The sequence below is a fragment of the Macrobrachium nipponense genome, chromosome 22 (assembly GCF_015104395.2).
Source record: "Macrobrachium nipponense isolate FS-2020 chromosome 22, ASM1510439v2, whole genome shotgun sequence".
NCBI lineage: Eukaryota > Metazoa > Arthropoda > Malacostraca > Decapoda > Palaemonidae > Macrobrachium > Macrobrachium nipponense.
In genome coordinates, this window is record NC_087213.1 from 29,402,859 (window position 1) to 29,425,777 (window position 22,919).

At 36.1% G+C, this 22,919-nt stretch overlaps 1 protein-coding gene and 1 long non-coding RNA gene across 2 annotated transcripts; both read right to left on the reverse strand.

Moving 5' to 3' along the window:
- Nucleotides 1–950: 950 nt before the first annotated feature.
- LOC135198364 (uncharacterized) lies at nt 951–3,169 on the reverse strand. The gene is made up of 3 exons (XR_010310773.1): nt 3,121–3,169; nt 1,696–1,780; nt 951–1,019 (listed from the first exon to the last, which is right to left on the reverse strand). It is a non-coding gene; the product is annotated as an uncharacterized LOC135198364 (long non-coding RNA).
- A 5,509-nt stretch (nt 3,170–8,678) lies between these two features.
- On the reverse strand, nt 8,679–19,498 carry LOC135198226 (uncharacterized). Its single transcript, XM_064225799.1, has 6 exons — nt 19,363–19,498; nt 13,632–13,811; nt 11,776–11,943; nt 9,850–10,035; nt 9,445–9,612; nt 8,679–8,875 (listed from the first exon to the last, which is right to left on the reverse strand). Exons 1-6 carry the CDS (start codon nt 19,496–19,498, stop codon nt 8,679–8,681), a joined length of 1,035 nt encoding a protein of 344 aa, XP_064081869.1.
- Between the last annotated feature and the right edge of the window lie 3,421 nt (nt 19,499–22,919).

Sequence of the window (22,919 nt, forward strand, 5' to 3'; positions counted from 1 at the left end):
TCAATTCAAAATCTACACTTTACTTCCAAGAAGGAACTTTGGCTCAACAATATCTTCAATTATTCCTGGTTTTACTTCAACTGCCACGATTCTCTTCCAATGAGGAGAAATTGCTGCCTTGCTTGTTTCACCTCCTGTATGAATCATCTCTTGATTCATTTTATTTCACCATCCATTAAATTACTTTTAAATACCTGTATGAATGAGCAACTCAAATTCTTCCACTCTTCTAAATAAATGATTGATTAATCCCTCTGAGGTCTCTTTTATCTTCCCGACTTGAGTCTTGCTAACACAAACACATTTCATCCTCTCTATTATCCCCAGCGTGTCTTCACTATCATCAATCAACATTGTATTTTTTTTAGCTTTAGCCTGACGTCTTTCACCACACCATCCAAAAAATATTACACGACCTAAGACCAAGTTTGGAACCAAATTAGTCCCTTCCCGTCTACTTGTTATGATGTAAACTTTGCTTCTGTAATAAAATTTTCTAATAACTGAAATTTGCTTTCTACACTAGACAACTTCAACTTGCTCAGCGAACAGCATCTTATCAACTCTGACGCGCTTTCTCAGGGTCAATGAATGACCCACACATCCTCCTAGTTGCTATGTTTCTATTATTCTTCCCCACAGGCTAGAAATGTGTGTGAAGTCTCTTAGATTCATTTTTAAAATAGGTTCTAAAACCATTAGGAAACGCGCGAACAAGTCCACCTTCGATGAACGAAGCAATTTCAGATTCTTCGGAATGACTCTTCTTGATTTACTTCGTCATGCACGTAGGAAGTTACTAACCTGAACTCATTTATAGAAGAGCTCTTTACGTTTTTTAAACAGCATTCCCAAACGGGAGATTTCCTAACGAGAGAAAAATAACCATTGAACAAGGAAGCAATTAATTGTGGGTTATACAAAGGTTTAACGCACCGCATAAAACTTCAACGGAGACATTTCGCAGAACTTCACGGGAGAATGTCGACGTTCTGTCTCCGTAGAAATCTGGTTGACGTCTGTTGGGAACAAAGGAGATGAATGTCACTTTTGGTAAGAGCTGAATATAGAATTTAGGCTAAATACCAAACACTGGGACCTTTGTGGTCATTCAGCGTTGAAACGGAAATTGACAGTAAAAGGTTTGGAGGGTGTAACAGGAGGAAAACCAGTTGTATTAGGAATCAATTGTTAAGAGAGGGTGGAAAGTAAGATGAAGAAATCGAATATGAAACACGGTACAGTAAAGGAACGAAAGGCATTGCTGCTAGGGGACGAAGGCACACTGCAAAGAACTTTAAGTAATGCCTTCAGTGCACCGCATTAGGTGCACTGACAGCACTTAACCCCCCTTAGGGCGGCTCTTGGTATGTTGCTTACGTTCTTGTATTATAATATATATACGTGAGAGCTATGATTTCCTCCTCATTGGTATGCAAATATCAGTTCTCAAATCACACAGAAATTACGAAGGTCTTTCATTCCTCCTAATTCAAGATGTCTGTCACTCAGGCGAGAGACCTGCTCTCTGGTATCGATCTGACTAGAAAATCATGTTTTAGAAAACAGACAGTTCAAGTTAAGATCAATATTTGAATGCCTTTTTGTGACAAGATAAATATGTAAACCCTTTTTCATGATGAGATCAATATTTGCATTCCTTTTAAAAGGTAATCAAGAATTTGAAAAACTTACGTTTTTCGGAACGAACCCTCGAGGTACCGCGTTCTTCTAGAGCGACCGCGACCGAAAACAGGCTCAGGGTAAGAGTTCCCGCAAACTGAAAAAAAAACTATATTACTAATAACATTTTGACAGCAGATATAACTGGATAGAATTTCCATGGAATTGGATTGAATACAGAATTTGGGTCAAAGTCCAAGCACTAGGACTTAAGAGGTCATTCAGCGCTGAAACTGAAATTAACAGTAAAAGAGTTTGGAATGTGTAACAGGAGGAAAACCTCTCAGTTGCACTATGAATCAATTGTTAGGGGAGGGTAGAAAGTCAGATGGAAGAAAGAGAATAGAAAAGGAGGTACAGTAAAAGGAAAGAAAAGGGGTTGCAGGTAGGGACAGAAGGCATGCTGCAAAGAACATTAAGTACTGCCTACAGTGCACCGCATGCAACTTTCAGAACCTCCAGTCTGTCCTCCTACACACACCACACAAAACCACACGCACGCACAACCACCACACACACACACACACACACCACACACATAACTATATAATATATATATTAATATATATAATTATATATTATATATGCCAGTATCACTGCAGACATGTAGCCTTCTTTAAAAAAAACTACAGATACGTTAATGATACTTGTATATAATTCAGTAACCACAAAACAAGAAAATTGCCTTGATATTGGTCTTCCTAATTACTAAGTGAAGAGGTTACCAGAGTTTAATTAACAAATCCAGTCAAATTTATCCCGAATGAATCCCAACGGATAAATGTCTACAATCACTCCTAATTGAGGGTCAACAACTACCCGTCAAGTGAGGAAATAAATAAAAACAAAAAAAAAGTCTTGACGTTCGTTGGCCCGAAGAGAAAAAGAAAAACAAAACATTAACAAACAAAAGGGAATAACCGCCAGGGGCTTATAAAATATTGAAAGCGTAAACGTAGGAGTATTGACAGTTACTGATTAATGGTGCTAATATGCAATAAATTTGCTGGAAAATTAACCCTTGAATCAACGAAACCCAGACTGCTCAGTAAATTGCCAAATGGATGGGATTATACATTTGCAATTTATACGTACTATAATTATATATATATTATTATATATAAATAATAAATGTATATATATTATATATATACAAAGAGAGAGAGAAGATACACACACACACACACACACACACACACACATTATTCTATATAATATTAATTTATATAATATATATTATAGCTATATATATACGCATTATTACAAAATATATATTTCCCAGATAGGTGCTCCCCTCTCCCTCTCTCTCTCTCTCTCTCTCATGTATCTTTTCATATAAAAACAACATCAAGAGCGAATCAACTTCAATATGGGTAGCCGGGAATTTCATATTAAACATTTAATCAAAACTGCTGAATTGAATTTTTTTTTTCTTACCAAAGTTGGTTCTCGGTGGGGAGATCTGAACAACATCCGTTTCCTTATCAGAAATAAAAACTAAATAGTCACATCAAATAGGTAGATATAATTGATTTAGCTGCTTGTAAGCAAAGTTGATCGATTATTCAATTATCTTGCAAATTTATGTCAATCTACATTCATACGTGATATGGAACATTTGTTTATGAATAATCTATTCTCTTTAAAAATAAATACATCTAAAGAATAGTAACCTTAGTAGGTGGAATTGCTGGCCCTTATCCAGTAACATTATTTTGGCATTAGCAACAACAACAACAAAATATACAGAGATAGGAGAATGACAAACAGATTGGAGGAATGGCACAACAAACCAATGTACGGATAGTACATGAAACAGACTAAAGAACTGGCCAGCGATGAAACATGGCTATAGCTACCGAGGGGAGTACTCAAGCAAGAAACAGAACGAATGCTAACAGCGACACAAGATCAGGCCTTAAAAAACCAAGATATTGCTTCAAAGAACGAATAAGATGGCGAAACATCTCAACCCAATTGCAGGAAGCTTTACAATATGAAAAACGAGACTGTAAACCAGCCATAGCAAGCCGAATGCTCCGGCCACAAAATTTTGTACAGAAAACCCAATAGAAAAAAAATTAGGTTTGGAATTCGGCAGCAGGAAGCCCTCAACTGGATCCTGTGCAAGAATAACAACCAGCTAGCCTTATGCAGTAAATAAGGATGGTGCGAACACCAACCCGAAGGAGTGATATAAAGAAACGATCAGGAGCCAAAAATCCTCTAGGGCACTATTGGTTATCAGAACAGATAGGCGGGTGACACGCCCGTAAAGACCAGAACGCTGAGTTATCCCTTTGGACTGACTGAAAACAAAACTCAAGGAAGAAAAGTATCGCTCATTGAGGTCTCAATCCATGCGGACATCAGGAGTAGATGAGAAAGAAAGAGAAAAAAAAAATGATAAGTATTTCAAGACCTGAAAAATAGAAAAAAATAAGAAAGGATATTGGGCGGTAAATGTCAGTTGGAAATAATGTACCCATAACTAAGCACGATCCCAACGATCCCAAGAAAAGGGAACCTTGAAAAACTAGATGCTGAAGTAGCTCCAGGACTCATGCAGTAGTGTGCTCCTAGGAACAGCGCACATAGTAAGTAAAGTGATGGTCTGTTAAGGAGGCAGGATGCAGTCCGGAACCCCGCCCACACTATAAAAAAACCACCCATCGAATAAGATGAGTGCTGATAGACTGGCCAAACCCACGCCCCCACTTTCGCAAAAAAATTATTATTCATTATTATTATTATTATTATTGTAACTTTATTATTATTATTATTATTTATTATTTATTATTTTAAAATATGAAATGAAATAACCACACAATTACAAGAATAAATTGCATTATCTATAAATTAACTATATAATTATTGATTTTCATTATACAACAATGTAATCACGCTACTGTGAACTTCCTCGCAATAATATTGATGAGAAAATTCCCCTACAAAATTATGAAGTACCAGCTTATCAGATTACGACTACAATATCGTCTTAACATTCTTTATGAAGCCAGATTACTGCCTGCCCCTTTTCTTGGATGATGTTTGCAAAGGGCCTATGTTATACGCACGTAAAAAGAAAAAAGTAAATTATTACACTTTCACAGAAGAGAGAGGGAGAGATCCATTATCTCCGTTGGACTTTTGTTCTGAGTTACATGAAAGAAATTCTCATTAATATCCTTCTAAGTATCAAAGTCTTTATACTCTACTTTGCATTTTATGCACTACCTAGGTCTTATTACCTTGCTATCCAGGCTGTGTCATCTAGGGATTAACCCTATCACCAGGGCACAATGGAATTAAATTGTAATAATGTTAACTTATGCTTATTGCTTACTTATATCAGTCATTATTACAAAAAGAAATACACTTGTTGATATAAATCATTTAATTTACAGATCACTTATTAATGTTAGTCTTCTTTTTAATAATACTATTGATTTCAGGTCTATTTTAAATGTATTATGATGTAAACAGAAATTACTAGATTGAATAATGTGTACTACTAATTTTACTTCAGCAAAGCACTATAATAAAAATACCAGTACACCAGAAATTAAAGTGGGTACTCAAATTTATGTTCAGAATCATGTACCGGAAGGTCCAAATATAAAGGTTTCTCCCAAATTCACTGGGCCATATAGAGTAATAGAAGTGTTCAAATTGAACATATATAGAGTAATTAATGAAAGAGGTCTAAAGGAAAGGGTAGTTCACTGGAATCATGTAAAGGTAGTGAAAACAGATCCATGGTCTACTAAAGATATGGAACATAAGAAATGAAAACACTGTAGAAAATTCAATTACAACAACAGAAAGAGTTAAATATGTGTCTATACATATATGTAAATAGTGCTGGACTGAAAATATCATAACTATGATGTATATAGTGCAATTATATGTGTCTATTTATATAAAAAATCTGATAAAGTCTATTTTTGCAGAGGCAAACATGCGGCTCATCATAGCACTAGTTATAATTGAACTCATCTCTTCAGAGGTGGAGATAAGAAAAGGTCCCTTCCTTAAAAGACACGTCAAAAATGATCAGGGACCTAGGAATAGTTAGTATAGACATCTCCAAAGTGCTCAGAAATGAAAGTGAACTAAGAGAAATCCAAAATGGTATTAAAGCAATCCTACAGAAGAGTGATAATAACAGTCTAATCTCATTATTAGAGAAATTATACAATGAGATAGAAAACAATATTCGTGTCAGGTCGAAAAGATCCCTCTTACCCTTCATTGGAACTGCTTTAAGAGACATTAATACAAAACAAACTTAAGAGTATACATTGCATGAGGCAGAAATGACGGGATACCGGGTGACTTCGAGAAACTGGGAAGCTTCTTCAGATGCGGAAATGAGGAGAATAATAATAAATATTGATTAGTGATACAACCTTCTGAAGTGCGGCTTTGTAAATGTTTCGTCACCTGATAATAAAAAGTAAATTGGAGAGTTCATAAATGATAAACCTGGTGATATATATATATATATATATATATATATATATATTATATATATATATATATATATATATATATATATATCACCAGGTTTATCATTTATGAACTCTCCAATTTACTTTTTGTTATCAGGTGACGAAACATTTTCAAAGACGCACTTCAGGAGGTCGTTAATTTTCTTGAAGCTGTTGAAAAAGCAGCTAAAGAATTTTCCTCTTATAATAAAGTACTTCACATTTACCTCGTTACATTCAAAACTTCTTACCGGAGTTCTCCAAAGAACCTTCAGATAAGCGCAGCTGATAAGAACAAAAAGTCCAACCCTTCCCCCGCCCCCACCTCCCCCACTCCCCCCCACCCCACCCAAGTGCCAAATTAGCCTCTCTCGGAATATGAACAGCTCAGGCTATCAGCTGTCTTGGCAGTATCAAAATCATTCATGCATGTTCCATCAACAGCTATTATAACACACACACACACACACACACACACCACACACACACACACACATATATATATATATATATATATATATAATATAATATATATATATAATATATATATATATATATATATACTATATATATATATATATATATATATATATACTGAGAAAATCACAGAAGTAAGCACGTGATTTTGTTATTAGCTAAAGCCACTGGGAAAATTTGAAAAAGAAAAGACAGTGTCAGTATTCTGTGTATTTAACACTTTGTGCCCCGAGGATGTGTTAAATACACGAAAGTACTTGGCTCTGTCTTTTCTTTTTCAAATTTTCCCAGTGGCTTTAGCTAATATATATATATATATATATATATATATATATGTATATATATATATGTATGATATATATGTATATATATATGTATATGTATATATATATATATATATATATATGTATATATATATATATATATATGTATATATATATAGAGTGAAAACGGGACTTGCAACAAGTACTTGAAAATGTAGTATGAACTACGAAGGTACTTGTTCCAAGTCGTCCCTGTTTTCGCTCGCCATCCTACATGGATTTTATATTTTCAAGCAGGCAGACTTTCGTGCTATATTGGATATATATATATACATATATATATATATACATATATATATACATACATATATATATATATATATATATATATATATATATATATTACCTAAAGCCACTGGGAAAATTTGAAAAAGAAAAGACAGAGCCAAGTACTTTCGTGTATTTAACACATCCTCGGGGCACAAAGTGTTAAATACACAAGAATACTTGACACTGTCTTTTCTTTTTCAAATTTTCCCAGTGGCTTTAGCTAATAAACAAAATCACGTGCTTACTTCTGTGATTTTTCAGTATGTGTGTGTGTTATACTAGCTGTTGATGGAACATGCATGGATGATTTTGATACTGCCAAGACAGCTGATAGCCTGAGCTGTTTCATATTCTGAGAGAGGCTAATTTGGCCCTTGGGGGGGGGGGGGGGGGGGGAAGGGTTGGACTTTTTGTTCTTATCAGCTGCGCTTATCTTAAGGTTCTTTGGAGAACTCCGGTAAGAAGTTTTGAATGTAACGAGGTAAATGTGAAGTACATTATTATAAGAGGAAAATTCTTTAGCTGGTTTTTCAACAGCTTAAAGCCAAGTGTTAGTGTTTTTATTGCTAACTTTGATATAGCCCTGGAAATTATCAATATGATAGAAATAAAAGTTTATTGAGCTCATGGAAGCACATCGATAGAGTGGAAAAGACGATTGTGAAAAATCTTTAACAGGGCATATTCCATATTGCTCTAAATGACTTATAAATAAAAAATAGTTAGATATTAGTGGCTGAGAAATGTGCACAATGTCTCAGCGCATTGGCGTATGAAGTTGTGAAGACCAATGATGAAAAACAGCGTGATAAAGAATATGTCGAATTTATCTTTCTCGTTTCTAATGATGATGTGACTCGCAAATAAGTGAAGTAACTTGAATGAACTGTGAATAAAAACGATTAGGATATCTGAAAAAAATGTGTGACAGTTAAAGACAGATCTCCGTGGTTCAGTGGAGCTGGAGCCAGAGATAAAGAGGAACACATAATTAGTAAAGAACCATTACAGTTATATAGTAAGATGGAGGAAAACCGAATATAATGATGAGAAAATCAGCTAATTGCCTAAGGTTACGAATACACTTCAGTGACTTCTTGGATAAATGAATACACTTCAGTGACTTCTTGGATAAATGAATACACTTCAGTGACTTCTTGGATAAATGAATACACTTCAGTGACTTCTTGGATAAATGAATACACTTCAGTGACTTCTTGGATAAATGAATACACTTCAGTGACTTCTTGGATAAATGAATTAGTAATGAAAAAAAGAGCCCCAAATGGTTGCAATGATCACGTTTAACCTAAAACAAAACGTGTTGGAAATTGTAACATTTTTTGAAAAACGCCGAATGGGATCATTGCTGTACACGACATGGGAGTAACACTATCGAAGTTTGAAAGTGTTGAAAAGATACTTTGCAGATTTATTTACCTTCTCCACGCGGGCAGCAACGCAATCGCCGGTGTATATCACAGAATGCGGCTAACCTGCTTTTGGACGGCCTATATTTGTCCTCTGTGCAAGTTATGGAATCAACGCACTTCCCAACGTCACCTTCAGGCAAACGACAGGTGTCTCCTTCTACAGCTTCTTTGCCTTGCTGGGGTATTTTGACATGACCTGGAAACCCATGACAATTCATTATTCTCACTGTGGTTGAAAACTACTATACTCCATTATACAGGGTGTCCATAAAGTCCCAGTGCCATTTCAACATTTATTGCTCATAGAGTAACGCAGTTTTTTTCCGTAGAATGAAGTGCTCTAAATGTAAACTTGAGAAAATGTAGAGCATTTTACAAAAAACTGCATAACTCTTTGTTATATAATTTCTGAGCAATAAATACTTGTAATGGTACTGGAACTTTATGGACACCCTATACTTTCCGCTTTTATGATAAATATGTCCTGAGGATCTTTCAGTTATCGTAACGAGGAATCCTCTGAATACAGCATTCGTTCTTACTTTGCATTGGGGAATGAGTTATCGAAATATGCTAAAATGTCAGTGGTATTAAAATACTAATTTACCACTTTATCACAGAATAACGCAGGTCATATGTCATTTGATTCTTCACTGTGACAGCCAGTGACAAAGTATTCAGGATGCCACACCAGCAGCAAGATTGGGTCATGTTTTTTGTGATATTTTGACTTAAAGTTGACCCTACTTTGGATCTCAGACATACCTTGTGGTGTAAGGCAGCAAACGAGGAGAGAAGGTTCATGACAATATTTGATATTTGTTAGCGCTGTGACGTTCTGAGCTTTTGCACATTCCGAAATTCCCCAACACGTCCCATGTTCGTTGTCCGTGGGTGAACACGCGTCCCCTCTCTTGGGCTCTGAAGTTCGTTCTGAGCACGTTGAAGGAAGAAGGAGACATTGTTACTTTTCTCACAACGCATGTGAATGTTAATGGCATATTACTAATGGTGAGCGAATCTGTAGTCTGTGTTGTAAGAGCTCGTTTCTCCTCAAAGGAGCAACTTGGCAATATTGGTCAACTTTATAGGAAATATGTGAAATTTCCCAATCTTTCATCAGATCAACATTTCTCTATGGGCCAAAAGAATGTTATGTAAAATTTATACCTTCCTTTGGGCAACAAATTAATCCGCCATCTTGGTCACAGTATGTCATCTCCGGTGATACCAATGGCCTAGTATTGTCTATTGCGCAGGACAAGCCTTGAACACAAATTCCAAATTGGCTCTCTGGCAAAGTACAAACATCACCTTCTTTTTGTTCCTTTGGCGAAAGGGGCTCCTCTGGTGTGCCTAAAATGAAATAGAAATAACGGAATTCTAAAGTTAAAATAGTTTCTTAGATCTAAAATTTACATTGCTTGTGATAGGGTGATAGGGACTTCTGTCATCAAAGCGTTCACTCTGCACACAAAGTACACTGTTTAAACAACGTTTTTCTCCGAGTTTTGAACGTTACTAGGGGTAACTTCCTCGTCTTTAAAGTGAAGTCAAAGCGGCCTGCTGGAGGCGGCTTTACCCCAAAATATAGAACCACTATTACTCAAGAACACACACAAACACACACAGGGAACAATTAGATAATAATGGCCTCAGTCAAGTAATTTAGGAAATTTACTCCCAAGCCATATATATAATCTTTATTATTTTGAGAAATTCAGTACTCAATTTTTCGGACTGTTTGTTTATAAGCAGCATTATGACCTCTTTCATCATAATATGATATATGGTAAACATGTATCATAAAAAGTGAGAGGCACCATTAAGGACTGCCCGGACACCAGCTGTTCTCCAAGAAAAGAACAGGTAAGGATACATGGCCAGTCCACCGCATTCAGCAACCTAGGACCACTCCCAAAAGGAGAAAATCTCAATATTTAAGAGGATGTTGATAATTTGAGACATATTTGACTTGGTAATAATGGAGGCACTTCTCTAATTTAAGAAAGTCAGCCACTTTTCTCACACATCATAAAAATGTTGAAAACAGTCAACAAAGTAGTTAGTGGGAAATCAAACTAGTATTTCACCCAACATCATACGGTTCAACATTAGTCAGATTCGTTCTCCATTGCCAGTCGTTGGCTTATTTTCAACCTGTTTGTGGTATGGTATGCTTGCGATAAGTTATTAAGGTTTGTTTATGACATGTCTTATTGCAGTTATCAAAACTGGATCACATTCAAAGTTCTAGAAAGGTTTTTTTTTTATCTTATTTTTATATCCCCGTTCTGTATTTTCTATCACTACTCTCGATTTTGTAACTATTTATTTACTGTAAAAATATGTATGTATGTATGAATGTATGTAGGTTTATATTCTAATGAACTTGCTTTAGTTTCTTATTCAAGTTCAGATACAGGTGAAAAGAAACAGGAACCCCGACATTATAAATATATATATATATATATATATATAATATATACTTATTTATTTATATATATATATTATGATATACATATATATATATATATATATATATATATATACATAGATATATATATATATATATATATATATATATATATCTATCATATACTATATATATATATATATATGATATATATATGTATATATATATAAATATATATATACACAAATATATTCGAATTTGTGTCACTAAGCATATCTTATTTTTTAAAGAATAGAAGAAGGCCAAGCGCTGGGACCTATGAAGTCATTCAACGCAGAAACGGAAAGTGACATTTAAAAGGTTTGATAGGTTTAACAGGGGGAAACCTCGCAGTTGCACTGAGTCTATTATCAGTAAGAGGTGGAAAATGAGATGGAAAAAAGAGAATATGAACGGAGGTACAGTAAAAGGAATGAAAGGGGGTTGCAGCCATGAAATGCCACGGGACAGAACAATGAAGTACAAGAAAATTCCAAATGAATCAGTGAGAGAGAGAGCGGAAGTTACGTATGGAAGAGAGGCTCCTCCAACCGACTTCGTTAGTATACTGTAGAAGGCATAAAAAACCTGGAAAAATCAAGTAAAATATTAGCAAGAGTTTTTTTTTTTTTTACGATTACCTCCGTCTGGACAGCAAATAGTAGCGGTAGGGCGGTCGCAGAAGACGTAATCCTTCAGGCTGAGGAGATGATCCAACACAGGACAATCACCAATGTCTCTGCAAATGCCGTTGGTGTGAGTTCTGTTGAAAGTACATCTCTGGCCATGGGCAACAGGGATGGGAACCTCTGAAAAGGCAGATAATGCATGTGATTAAAACGGCTTCTCCTTTTGGTGATAGTAGTACCATCTCGTCTAAAGTAAATAAAAGCGGAAAGAGGAGATTTACAACAATTTACTGTTAAGCAATACAAAGTTGTAACTATTTCATATAACTTAGGCTGCTGATAACTTTATCGTACAATATGCAATATGTAAGGTACACAGGTAGTGAGATGGTAAAAAAAATCGTCAAAGAATATAATACATCTATTCATTTATCAATTAATTCGTCAGTTAATTTTAAGAGAAGTGAGTGCTCTAAAAGCACCGTTGCACCTGCCATCCATCCTTTAAAATGTTAAACCCCTGTGGAAGAAAATCACACTGTCTTTTGCTTCTATTCATCTACACAGTAGAATCAACAACAGACTGTTAACCTCTCATACTCGCATTACCATTCAGTACCATATATCACAAATTCTTATGTTACGAAGACACTATGGGTCTTTCGTTCTAACTAATCTGCCCGTCGAACAAACACTATATAGTTCCTACAAGTACTGAGAACGCCCTTGACTTGTGAATTAAATTCCCTTTTCACTAATTTATTATCTTGCTCTGCTGTATATCTTACCAAACTACTCCTAAAATCTTTTTATATATGCTAACTTATTTTTGTTTATCGCCATAGTTTCTCCATATCTACATGTTACAAATACGACCTAAGAACGCCTTATATACCAACGAAATAAAAAATCTTAACGAACTTTTATCTTGTTTCCTTAAGGTACCTCAAAGTACCACACTACTTTCATGAAGAAGAAGAGTGGGGTCAGCAACCCTTCTTAAGGACTCTAGTATTTTGAATCTCTTTCTAACTGCTCCCCAAAACTTGCAAAAGTCAATTACTTATGTTTCTCCGCCATCGTTAACATTCATCACCCAATCTTCTTGGCTTCTACTGTCTTAAGGACTTTACTCTAATTAAAATTCACCCTCAATTTTCTCATCATACCAATGCTTCATTTCAGAGCAGCCTCGGCCTTTTTCCCTATGACCTGACAACATCAGCCATTCCACTGTCCATTTACACCAAGTTCCCTTCACTATTCTGTAAGTAACTTGTCTTTTCTGTTCAGTTGTGTGCATTCAGCAGTCACGAAATCAAAACACACCGTTGTCACTCCTCATCTCCACATTGCTACAAGAACTTCAATTTTGTCTTAAAATTACCTATGCAAACGTCATTTTTCACATTTTTATTTATTCATTTTTTGTATAAATCAATAAGTACTTCCGTTGGAATAATCTGCAATACTATTCCTCAGGAGGACGAAGTTTAGCTGCTTCTTCAAGCATGGAGTGTTCCTTGACGAAGATTCTTCTTGTCCAAGATCTTTGTCACACCGGTAAATTATCCCTTTATATTATTTGTAATTCCACGCATGCTTTACTCTTTCAGGCACAACCTATTTCACAACCAGGATCCAGAAAGTCCTTTTCTGGATCCTGTTCACTACAAACATCTGACCATTACACAGTTTTTTGTTCTGAAAAAGCCTATATTCTGGGCACCTTCCAGTTTATGAACACATTTCCAGCAAAAGCCCTTATAAGCACAACCTCAGATGGCACTGTGAAATCAGTCTCTCTCTCTCTCTCTCTCTCTCTCTCTCTCTCTCTCTCTCTCTATAAGGTTAATTAGGTCAGTTACCTCCTTTCTTCGGACAGCAGACCCCACGTCTCCCGTCCTCCAATTTGCAGAATATTGGAAACTTGGCTAGAAATGGATCTTGCTCAGCAGGGCAGTTGGGCATATCTTGGCATATGCCCACACCAATATCCATATGGCACTTTATATCTGTCTTATATAATGCTTGGCGACTTGTTTCCCCTGAAAGAGAAATAGAGAATACTGAAAACAAACTTAATCCTCAAACCTTCTACTACATGACTTTACAGTATGTATATATATATATATATATATATATATATATATATATATATATATATATATATATATATACATATGCTTTGTATCCATCTATATATATATATATATATATATATATATATATATATATATATATATATATGTAATTCAATCTTTTTAATTTCCAGAGCTTAATCAACCAGCCCATTTTTTATTGGCCTTCTTCGCTTTATCACTAAATTCCAACTAAAGAGCCTGTACTGGGCAAATTACTTTGAAATAAATGAATGTTTTAACCACTCAAATCTTCTTTTTGTACGGATTATTTCGCCCATTTGTGAATATTCTGTCCTCTATCTAGATACACAATCAATTTTCTTAAACAAACATTGCAAAACTTTTGGATTTTAAGTCTGCCAACTTTCTGTCGTTCATCCGCTCTTAAGTTTCTCTTCCATTGCTGTTTTTGGGAGGCATACCACTCGCAACATTTCACATGTCTTTTGCTGGTATTTCATCTACAACATACTGCATTTCTATGCCAATATCATTATTTACTTCTTAGGAGAGCTCATTCGTTGGTCCATAAAATATTTAATACACATACACATGCACACTCACATACGCACACACACACACACACATATATATATATATATATATATATATATATATATATATGATATGTATATATACATACATATATATATATATATATATATATATATATATATATATATATATATATATATATATATATATATATATATAAGTTTATCACGAAAATTTGGAACGTGACGAATATATAAACAAAGGAAGGAGCCACTTCTCTTCGTGGCTTTTTATATACTATATATATATATATATATATAATATATATATATATATATATATATATATATATGTGTGTGTGTGTGTGTGTGTGTGTGTGTGTAATATATAATATTAGCAGGAACATTTCCGGTTATTTAGCACTTATGACAGTTTGAGTGGTTGGACAGCAAGATAAAGAAATCCATAAAATAAAGATGAAATACAATGTTATAGAGATGGAATTGGGAGAAAACCAAACAGCTCCAAAGAATTAATTAATAATGAAGAGGTATTGTTTGTTTGTATGGTGTTTTTTCGTTGCATGGAACCAGTGGTTATTCAGCAAAGGGAAGAGGTATTGGATAATAAAACTGAAGAAAGGAAGCGGGAACGGAGGTCAAGTAAAAGGGACTCTGCAAACATCCTTTGGTAATGCCTACAGTGCAACACGTGAAGCGCGCTGAGGCCTTTATGATGGATACATAGGGGGTGAAAATTTTTACAAAAACAGCGGACGTAGACCGAGCCAGTATGTTGCATAATGGATGGCGACTGACCGCTAAATTATTCAACTTGCTGTGGACTATTTCATGTCTCGTGCGAGTGCTCAAGGGTATGGGGGCTATTCTTATGCTAAACAGCTCTTTTTGTTGTAACGAGACAGTTGCTGGAATTGACGTTCACCCCTTTTCACACATTTGGTTTTCTTTTTCTCTTTAATTTTGTATGTCAGTCTATTGTTCACCTGTCAATTTTTTTTTTTTTTTTTTTTTTTTTTTTTTTTTTTTTTTTTTTTTTTTTTTTTTGAATTTTTTTTTTTTTTTTTTTTTTTTTTTTTTTTTTTTTTAATGAGCCTCGCTGGCATCCGGCCGGCTTCATTAAACCAGCCAACTATCCAATAACCAACTCTCAATTTTCTTTTTTTTCCCTAAAACCGCAGGTGGGTGAATGGGAACCTTATGTTCAATTTGTTCCCCTTCGTGGAACATAAATGAGGTTGCATATGATTCCGTTCAAAACATCATTGCAAATGTCCTTGGTTTCCGTCGCCTCTACTCGGCTGAGCTTTAAGATTAAGTTGTGTACGTGATTTAACTTTCAACTCGGATGCTCATTTTAATCTACAACTTTTCTTGTGCTTTATTATTAACATTATTTAAATTCAAAATTCTAATAGCGATGACTTTTCTAGACTTAATTATGCCAATATTGCCAAATGTATCACCTGTTTTCATGGAACTGCATTCGGAAGCATTTATTCATGTGGTATGGGTGTAAGAATGCTACCACCGTAGGTCCTACGTGTCGTAAAAGGCATACTAAAAGGATAGTTGCTGCCTTGCAGTCTTGCTTTTTAGCAAAAGGCTAGGCCCACTGCCAGTAAATGTGGAAAATGCTGCCTTGCAGTTTTACTTTTTTAGCAAAAGGCTAGGCCCACTGACAATAACTGTGGAGACTTCTAACTTGCAGCTGGCCTTTTTAGTCAAAAGCGAGGCCCACCGCGCTCTAAATGCACTGCTATTATCCAGTGGTTAGAAGTTCATGACTGTAAGGCCTATTTTTTCGATCTCGACTAGTTTTCTTTAGTACGTAGGTATCAAGTTCCCTGTTTAATCCTTTCACATCTACTTTAAGCTACCTGATTATTATTCTTCCCTGTATCATTTAATTTCGTTTACGCTTAAAGAACGGAAGAAAACATTTCTAGAAAGACCACAGAGTTACTTGAAGTCAGTCTCCAACCTTCTTTTACTTCTAAATACTTTCATGTGAGTAACGGAAGTCCTTCTTTTTCTTCTGTAATAATTTTGAATATCAGTGATATGATTTGAGGATGTCAGTTGCTACTGAGAACTCGTTTTCAGGAATGTAAACGTTCATCTATGTAAGAACAGAATCCATGTAGTTTTAATCATTTTTCCTGTTCTGTATCTACAGAGAAAAACAGCCTGCCGAAGGTATAGAGGGAGTTTATAGAGACAAATTCTAAAAAATTTCATTAGATATCTTCCAGTAAGATGATGCTTTCCTGGAGAAGACTAGGAAATCATACTAAAGTATGTAGATGGACCAAAATGATAAAACGCCAGGCACGAACTATTAAAAATAGCATGCACGCACTCTAGAGGTGCACTGACGGTACTACCCCACTACGGGGTCTTGTCCATGTAATCAAGAGACTCCTCGACCCTCGACAGAAATCGTATGGGGTGTTGTTGCGGTCTGTTAGGACTACCGAAAGAATTTCTCTCAATGAGTTGAAAATTGGCAATTAACTCCTCCCTTTACAGCGGAGTATTTAGTTCCTTTCCTCCAGGAAATCAAATCAGTTACTTCTGCCTGTCTCTGTCTCCAACTCCCTCACTTTTCCCTCTTTCTCCTCCCTAATACCCCCTCAACTCTCTCTCTCTCACTGTTCCCTCTTTCTCCTCCCTAACAGCCCCTCTACTCTCTCCCTCACTTCCTCTCCCTCTTACTCTTTCTCTCTCCAACCCTCCCAGTCTCTTTCCATCTTTCTTCTCTCTAACAGCCCCTCTACTCTCTCTTCCACTTCCTCTCCCTCTCTCACACACACACGCTCTCTCTTTCTCTCACTTCCTCTCCTTCTCTCTCTCTCTCTCTGTCTCTTTCCTTCTTTCTTCTCCCTAACATCCCCTCTACTCTCTCTCTCTCTCTATTTCTCACCCTTCCTCTCACTCTCACTTTGTGTGTGTGTTACCCCCTTCCTTACTCCCACCCCCTTTGGTGCCATTGATACCGTACCCTCAAAGTATTCTTTTCTGGATAGTAAGGCATATACTAAAATTAGGTATGAGAAATTTGTAAAGTTACTAAGTCTATGGTCATAACAAGCCTGTTTCATGGGCAGAACAAGACCCATTGTAAGGATGCCCTTCCTTCCGCCTTTGGTGCCCTTTGGAGCCAGTGATCCTACAACCCAGGGTCTTTTTCCAGATAGTAAGTCATTATACTAAATTATGTTAAATGAGATTTTAAATGTTACAAGTTTTCTATGGGTTTCATTAAACAAAGCCTTGTTTTTCATGGGCAGAACCAGCCCATTGTAAGGATGCCCTTCCTTCTGCTTTGGTGCCCTTTGGAGCGCATTGAGCCTACAACCCCCAGTGTTCTTTTTCCAATAGTAAGTCATAACGTAAACCAGTTTTTTTGGTTTTATATTGCTCCCCCAGTGTATGTGGAACATATATACACATATCAATTTATATATATATATATATATATATATATATATATATATATATATGTATGTATGTATATAAATAAAGGTGATGTCACGGTGCCTCAAGTAAAGGGTCGTGTAGACCGAAAGATCTTGGCAATTCTCGTCTTTTCCTTTTCCTCCGTGGCATCACCTTATTTATACATAGCATCACGTTTTATATATTTTGTGATTCAAGTTATTCATATATATACTTATATATATATATAATGTATATTATATTATATATATAATGTATGTTATATATTGGTTGTATGTATATATATAAATATTATTATATATTAATATATATATAATATATATATTTATATAGTATATGATAAACGTACTTTGTGTTTCGTTCTAACAGTAAAGGAAGCCCACCAAAAAATGAGGCAATGGAAATGCATTTATAAGCATTCGGAATTGAGCATTCCCCTTCCTCTTTCAGATACAAATGCTTTCAAGAGGAAACCCATATAAAGAGGAATAATTTAGTTAAAATAGTTGCAAGTAGTTTGAAGTAAACGGAAACCATATTAGTTGTCAACAAGTTATTACTGAAAAGTTAATTGCCCAGAAAAAAAACTGTAAAATTTGGTACAGTATACTTTTAAGGATTTTATGTGTGTGACCTCTCTCCCCTGTAATTGAAATGGATTTGACAGGAAACCTTACATGGTAAAAGCCATTAAATTGAGATCTCTACTTTCTGAGGGCCATTCGTTAGGTTCAATGAAGTCATGAGTATTGGCTCTGAGCCAGGCAAGTTTGTAAAATACATATTGTAAATCTAAAATTTCCTGGTTTGTTGTGGGATACCCTGTTGTATTATTAAAGAGTTGTAATGTAATATATACGTATATATATATATATATATATATATATATATAGATATATATATATATATATATTAATATATATTACATGTGTGTGTGCGTGTGTGTAACAGAGACGACGAATTTGTTAAAACGCCAGCAATTATATATAAACGCTTACTTCAAAAAGCTACAGTTATGACTGCTATAGCTTTTAAAAGGTCGCTAATGCCAGTTCATCATCTGCCGTTATATTCAGCAATCGCTGGTGAAGTAAAATCAAGTGGGCTATTTGACAGAATCTAAAACTCATAAGTTATTTATTTATTTATTTTTTTTTTTTTGCAAACCATGGACAAATACCACAGCTGCTTCAGCAATAAGTATCTTGAATTTTCACTTCCTCATGAAATACATACTGGTAAACTGGTAGAGCTATTAACATCTATAGCATCACTAGTCAGTAACATGACATTGCAAATTAGATTTAGCCTACAAAATCTGTCCTCATTCCTAATTTCCTTACTAGGACTAAGTGCTGACACTTTATAAGCCTTATCTGGCTACGAAAAACTTTCCTCATTACAAAGTCCCTTACTAACGGCAGGAACCCTGTAGAGTTTAATAACATGATACTGGGAAAACGGAACCATCCACTAACCTTTCACATGAATCGACGACAAGGAAGTAACACATGCTATCACTAGAAACTTGAACGTCGATTTCTTGTTTATAACCTGCTGAAATAATCGTCGTGTGGTCGTTAACAGGTGAGCAAGTAACGTCTGTACGTCCATAATGCCAACTTGACGTAACTCCAGTCTTTACATTTCAACACAGTAACGCCCTCTTTGTAGGCACTAGGCACCTCTCGACTCGTCATTGTCCGTTATTAAAAAAACATAAGTGAAAATAAAACCTCATAAAGCATGCGCTTTTCCAAGTGGACAAGTCGTCCATGACGTCTAAAAACTGACCAATAAAAAGGCTCATAATGAGTGACGTCATTGTTCTCCTGCCCATTAGCAGAAGCCACACGTTGGAGAAATAATGACGTCATCTAGATTTTCCCTTTCATCATAGTCCATTGTTCTTGGATGAGCGATGCGCGATAAGCGATTACATGTGAATGCTGTAATGACATCCTGTCACTGTTATGAACTGGTCTGCCAACCCGTTAATGAACATCATGGAAAGCCTTTCTAAAACAAACTCAAAACATATTTACTTTAGGCGTGATTTTGAGCCCTTCTATTTTTTTCTTACATAGTTCGTTTTTATTTACTTAATACGTAATGGTTTCATTATACTCCCCGGAAACTACACAGAAAGTTAGATAGAAAAAAAAAAGCCTCGAATTTTCATTTTCTTTGTGTATGTGGACGCTATCTGGATATTCACGCTTTGCTGATGAGTGAAAGTTCCACATACAGTGCAAGACCGCCACCCCATAAAGAATGGCTTAATTACTATTTCGTTTACACACACACACACACACACACACACACACACACACACACACACACACACACACACATATATATATATATATATATATATATATATATATATAATATATATATATATCTGTAAAATCAGTGATACATAAAAATCAATTTCTAATATATACGAAACGGAAGAACAGAAAGGAACTTCATACCTGCCTACATCGCTAATTGTTTAATGATGCATGCTCTGTTTCCAAGGTCAGGAACTCAAAGCTGCTTTAATTAAGTAAAACAATAGGAGTCTGTCCTAAGGATCAGACAAACAAAAAAGATTGACCATATCTTCTCCGATTCTTTGCCAAAGAAGACGAATACTCTATCTTGTGAATTTAGCCACAATCAAATAAACTCTGTCCCTTGGATCCCTGTAAATTAGGAATCCCTGGTAATAAAAAAAAGGTTATCCTGCTTACTAACAAAACCATTATTGCTCTAAAAACGCTAGAAACGCTATGTGGAGCATTCTTACTCTCCCTATCTCCCTTTGTTTCGAGTGTGTGCATTTAGAACACCGTTCTCCGGTGTAGGTGTAGGTTTTTGTTTCCTAACATTACCAGCAATGACTTGGAACATCTACGGGTGGTTGTTGTTGTTGTTGGTATGGTGTTTTTACGTTGCATGGAACCAGTGGTTATTCAGCAACGGGACCAACAGCTTGACGTGACTTCCGAACCACGTCGAGAGTGAACTTTTATCACCAGATACACATCTCTGACTCCTTAATGGAATGCCCGAGAACTGAACACGTGGCCACCGAGGTGGCAGGCCAAGACCAAACCGCCCACGTCACTGAGGCGCTATCTACGGGTGGTCCATTGTTTGTCAATTTTTTAGAGAACCTTCGCTTTCGTAATAATGTGAAGATACTTGATTAGAGACGGAACAACAATGCGTACTGTGACGGGAAAACTATGAAAAAATTATTAGCAGCTGAAAAGGATTTCTGTGGCACTAAAAGTACATCGTACATACATTTAGTGTTGCTATATGCTTGTGAGTACTAAGCGTTTTCAAAAGCTTTGAAATCTCTACAACTGAGTGAAGGGTGGTTCTGTGAATTTCATACCAAGCAGGAAGCGGTTAGAGAAACAAAAACTTCAAATTCATAAATTAATGAGAAGGAAAAATAAATTACTAACAGCAATGACAATTTTTTTGCAATCGATTATAACATTAAAAAGTTCTCTACCGCCACAACGTGATTGGGCTATATTAGGAACGTATATATATATATATATATATAATTATATAATATATTATATATATTATATATATATATTATATACATATATATATACAGTGGTAAACTCGACATACGAAAGGCTCAACTTACAAAAAACTCGAGATACGAAAGCATATATGAAGATTTTTCTTGCTCTACATACGAAAATAGTTCAAGATATGAAAGGTTGTTGCTGTAAAGTCCGAGATTCGCCCGAACCACCGATAATAATTTTAAAAACTCGTGCGCCGCCAACTTAGTAGACTCGCCACCATCCTCCCACTCTCCCATTGGTTCCTGATGCTAGTCACCACCATAAGATCCTGCTCTCCTATTGGTCAGCATCTCTCCCATTGTGCTCTACGTAGTGGCGTGCTTTTTCGGCCACTTCGCGGCATTATCGGTATTGTAAGCACGCGGAATTTGTTCGTTCTATATGATTTCGTTTATTAACGTAAATTCGTTAGTGATTTCGTTGTAGTACTACTTCATCGTGTTGTGCGAGAACTTTACTTCATATGTACACGTACTACATAACTTAATTACGTACTGTATATACGTAGTCATGGGTCCCAAGAAAGTTGAAGTAGGAAAGAGGAGGATGTTTTCTTTGGGGAAAAAGATGGAGATAATTAAAAAGTATGAAGCTGGCATGCGATTGAGTGTGATCGCCAAGGAATACGGCCGAAATCATTCGACAATAGGCACCATCCTTAAGCAGAAGGATGCCATCAAAGCAGCTACACCTTCCAAGGGCGTGACTATTTTGGCTAGCAAGAGGAGCCACATGAACGATGAGATGGAAAGGCTGCTTCTTGTCTGGATAAAAGACAAAGAAATCGCTGGTGATACAATAACCGAGATGGCAATCTCCCACAAGGCCAGTGCTATTTTCAGCGATTTGATTGCCCAGGCCGAAGATGATGGAGGAGAAGGGACATCGACGCCAACCCCAGAGTTCAAGGCTTCTCATGGGTGGTTTGAAAAATTCCGTAAACGGACTGGCATCCATTCGGTGGTATGGCATGGGGAGGCGGCCAGCTCGGACACGAAAGTTGCCGAAGCCTTTATTAAGACGTTCGACGAGATGACAATCAAGGAAGGCTACAGTTCTCAGCAAGTCTTCAACTGACGCCAGTGGGGATTGCAAGGTGAAGCTCCTTCTTGTGTATCATTCGGAGACTCCTCGAGCCTTCAAGGCCCACAAAGTGCTTAAGGAGAAGCTTCCAGTTATGTGGAGGGCTAATGCGAAAGCCTGGGTAACAAGACTCTTGTTCATGGAGTGGGTAAATCTGTGTTTCGGCCCAACTGTGAAGAAATTCTTGGAAGAGAAGCGCCTCCCTCTGAAATGTCTGCTGTTGTTGGACAATGCCCCTGCTCACCCTCCTGGCCTCGAGGAAGATATCCTAGCGGAGTATTCGTTTATCAAGGTTCTTTATCTTTCGCCTAACACCATCCCTCTCCTCCAGCCTATGGACCAGCAAGTGA